The 3,966-nt window shown below is 46.1% G+C and overlaps 1 protein-coding gene across 1 annotated transcript; it reads left to right on the top strand.

Annotated features, from left to right (window-relative positions):
* Positions 1-298: 298 nt before the first annotated feature.
* Positions 299-2,877, top strand: xbp1 (X-box binding protein 1). The gene is given in 6 exon segments (XM_030737733.1): positions 299-652; positions 1,140-1,236; positions 1,391-1,507; positions 1,607-1,663; positions 1,666-1,773; positions 1,870-2,877. Coding segments are annotated over 6 exon segments (1,179 nt in total). The 5' UTR covers positions 299-428; the 3' UTR covers positions 2,446-2,877.
* The last annotated feature ends 1,089 nt before the right edge of the window (positions 2,878-3,966 follow it).

Below are 3,966 nucleotides of genomic sequence, written 5' to 3' on the forward strand. Positions count from 1 at the left end.
GATGGAAACAAGGCTGGATCCACCTAATCCGAAATCAGCCATGACAAACACAATGAGAGCATTATAGGTTTATAACATGTTCATGTGCACTTGGTAACAATCTGATGCAAGAAGCAGAGCCTGAGGGCTCAGGCAGCGCGACGGGAAATTACAGCGAACTTGGGGTGATTTTACTCCAACACTTTAAGTGCAAAATTACATCAGCACTGCGACCAATCACAGGCCACAAACTGATTGCGTCAGAGTAGCCGAAAGCCTATCAGGTGTCACCACGATGGTAGAAAAGCTCGCAGGCGCAGCCCACTTTCTTCAGGCATTTGAGAATTGTTGGGGATCGGGGCAGCAGGGAAACCTCGAGGTTTCTACTGAAATTAACACGGATACCCGATAATTTCTGATTTCAGTCAGCAGCGACAGGATATTTCAACATGGTGGTTGTAGCAGCTGGGACCGGAGGAGCCCACAAAGTTCTCTTAATATCAGGGAAACAGACCGGCTCACAGACGGCCCTCAGCCGGCCCATCTCTGTCGTTTTACCGTCAGCGGCCAGCCAAGTGTCCTCGGATTCAGACTCCAACTCTTCAGCAGGGCCGCCGGTACGAAAAAGGCAGAGGCTTACACACTTGAGTCCGGAAGAGAAAGCCCTTCGCAGGTTTGTTCAAAAATAAAGCGTATCTATAATTACACCTCTGGGTGATTACTCCTCTCTAAAGCGTAAAAGCGGCCATAGCTCCAGGAATGAGGACAGAGACACGCCCAAAGGTGCCGGTCCATCAGCGGGACAAAAGTTAATTTCTTTAAGTCAAAGGATAGGAGGACATGCATACATATTCAAATACTGTATGGACTAGTACTGCAGGTGGGCTATCTGAATGTGTCATGTGAAGCAGTTAAATAACACAAACTCCATCATGTCCTCTTATTTTAAGCTAGCTTGTCAAACTGTGTGGATGAAGTGTTGCTGGGCCCGCCCGGCGCTGCTCTCAGAGCAGGACATGATATCCTGCTGTGCCTGCGTGGCAGGAACATGGCCGGTGATTGCGCAGTACTGTGAACTGGAGTCGTGTCAGAGGGTTTAGTCAGTATCATGGAAACTATTTTTTTTCCCCACAACTTCACTTTTTTTTTTTTTTTTCCAGGAAACTTAAGAACAGAGTGGCAGCTCAGACCGCCAGAGACAGAAAAAAGGCCAAAATGGGGGAGCTGGAGCAGCAGGTCCTGGAGTTGGAGCTGGAGGTATGCTGTCACCATTCATTTGTAATAGCATCAGATGCATGAGGTTTTAGTATTAAGAAATGCAAAGCATTTTTTTTTTTTTTTTGTTTGTGATTCAGTTCCTAATAAACTGTCATAAGTTTCACTGACTAACATCTGTTTCCTCCTTCTGCAGAATCAGAAACTTCACATTGAAAACCGGCTGCTCCGGGAAAAAACAAACGGCCTGCTCACAGAAAACGAGGAACTGAGACAGAGACTTGGATTGGACACTCTTGACTCAAAAGAGAAGGTAAAAATAAAAATGCAGAGTTGAGGGGAGGTGGGTGGGTTTGGGTTGCAGGGAATGAAGATCCGTATTCACTTTTTTTAAAATCTTTTTTCCTCAAAGGTTCAGGTCATGTTATCCACCGGGAATGATGCAGGTTTGGGGATCGGGTCTTCTGAGTCCGCAGCACTCAGGCTACGTGTGCCTCCGCAGCAGGTGCAGGCCCAGCAGCCCCTAAATCTGAAGACTTCTCAATGGATACAGATAGTCCTGACTCTACAGACAATGAGGTGAGTCTCTGCCACAGTGTGGGCCTTAAGATTGCCACAAACGCTCCACAATAATGCCGGGCCTAATCCTGTGTCTGCCTGTCTCCCCCTCCCTAGTCTGATTTGCTACTGGGCATTCTGGACATCCTTGACCCAGAGCTGTTTCTCAAGTCTTGTGAACAGGAGTGCCAGGAACCGCAGGTCGTGCTGCTCGGAGGGGGTGACCCAGTACCTGCCGCCCCACCTGCGCCTCTGGGGGCCCCATCAGTTAAGCTGGAAACCCTTAATGAACTGATTCACTTTGACCACATCTACACAAAGCCCGCGGAGGAGGTGAGCAGTGGGCAGTACACCGACTTGGAGAGCGGCACAGATGAGAAGAATGATGAGGCGGCCTTCCCCGTTACTGAGGTCGTGGTGGAGGAGGAGACGGTCTGCGTCAAAGATGAACCAGAGGAAGTGGTCATCCCTGCCTGTAATGGTCAGAGTCAGGTGGTCGACTTTTTCTCTGGGCCCTCCTCCCCTGCCCTCAGCAGCCTGGAGAAGGAGGCCTGCCTCGCAGATACCTACAGCGACTCCGGATACGAAGGTTCCCCTTCCCCTTTCAGCAACATGTCGTCTCCCCTGTGCACTGAGAGCTCCTGGGATGACATGTTTGCTAATGAACTCTTCCCCCAGCTGATCAGCGTCTGAATTGACCCCTCTGCCCAATAAAATATATTCAGAGGATGTGTGTGTGTGTGTGTGTGTGTATATATACATGTAAGAGTTAATGTGTAGCCTAATAAAGTACAGAAACACCCATTCATCATAGTAACAGCACCTGAACAGTCTGATAAGTTTTTGATTACAGCAGGTCTGTAGCCCTCGTGGTTTAGATGCATTCAGGATAGTTTTTTAGCTGCAGAGGGTTTAAGATCACGCAAGTGTTTCGACTGCATGTGGAATCCAGTATTTCTGTAACTTTCCGGGGGGAACGGGGACGGATCATTTAAATATGACTATTTATTTGTGTATTCTGCTTCAGAGTCGCCTGTACGCTTGTTTAAAACAAAAATTTTCCTCTCATTTCTGACCGCTCTCCTTGTAGTCTAATTGCCGCATTAAAAAACTTTTTGCATTGCATCTTGTCTGTGTTTTGTGAAATTTCATAGATGCAGATTCTGTTTGTATTTCCCTCGGTGTTGGAGACAAAATGAGTTTTAGCCCTTCAGCATCCTAATTTAATAACACAGTATGATGCTGCTCTGCTACCCCCAGATTAGCCACCAAAACTGATAAATATCAATTACTGCTTTAGTCAAATGTCATTTTCAGATAACAAGGAAAATTTAACTCGTGCTCACCCATTTACTGCTGGTTACACGGGTCTGCCTCTAATACACGTGAGAAAGACGTGATGATGTAAGATGGGAAAGGCTTCGATCAATGATGCTGAAATGTCAGAGCAACAAAAAGCTGAGGTCATTTATGGCAACAACTTGGCTTTTATTTGGAATATAAAGAGTTTTAAAAATCAAAGATTACAGAGCCCAGATTACTGTCGTCTGTGCTGAGACTACGATTACTGGGACGGCAGAAGATTTAAAGTCCACAGAAAACATTTGAGCTTTCAGAGCTTTATATGAGTGGTGGATTCTTCCTCTTCAGGAAATGTTTTCCACTAGAGAAGAGGCTGAACAGTTTACATGCTGATGTTACTTTGTTTGAAATGCTTAGACCATAACCAGACTGAGATGCACCCTTAATGGAAACTTGATCTTCGTGACCAATTTCCTGAAGGTCAGAAATTCTACAGATGCTTTAAAAAGAAGCTGATTATTTTTTGGGAAAGGTTTAGGGTACTTTTTTTTTTTTTTAAAGATATCTGGTGAACTTTCCTGCCTGTGTTTGTGAAATACCCTTCATGTGCAAACATGCTGTTTATATTCCCAGTCTCTCTTATGCACCACAGCTTTGCTGACACAGGAAGAAGGCCTGCATTACGCAACACTTCTGGTGTTACTGGGAGTTTCCTGGGGCTCTAACCTGAGAGACGTTTTGTCAGTCCTTTCTAAGAAAAAGAGGTCAGTGGTGTTTTGGCTTGGCGTGAAGAGAATAAGCAGAAGAGGAGGGATACGCCTCGGCCTTCAGTCATTTATTCAGTCACAATGAGGTCTCCTCCTCTATGTTAGCTTCCCCCTTTTCAGGTCCCCGAGGCTACGACTGCTCTGA

The sequence above is a fragment of the Archocentrus centrarchus genome, chromosome 9 (assembly GCF_007364275.1).
Source record: "Archocentrus centrarchus isolate MPI-CPG fArcCen1 chromosome 9, fArcCen1, whole genome shotgun sequence".
Classification (NCBI taxonomy): Eukaryota; Metazoa; Chordata; class Actinopteri; order Cichliformes; family Cichlidae; genus Archocentrus; species Archocentrus centrarchus.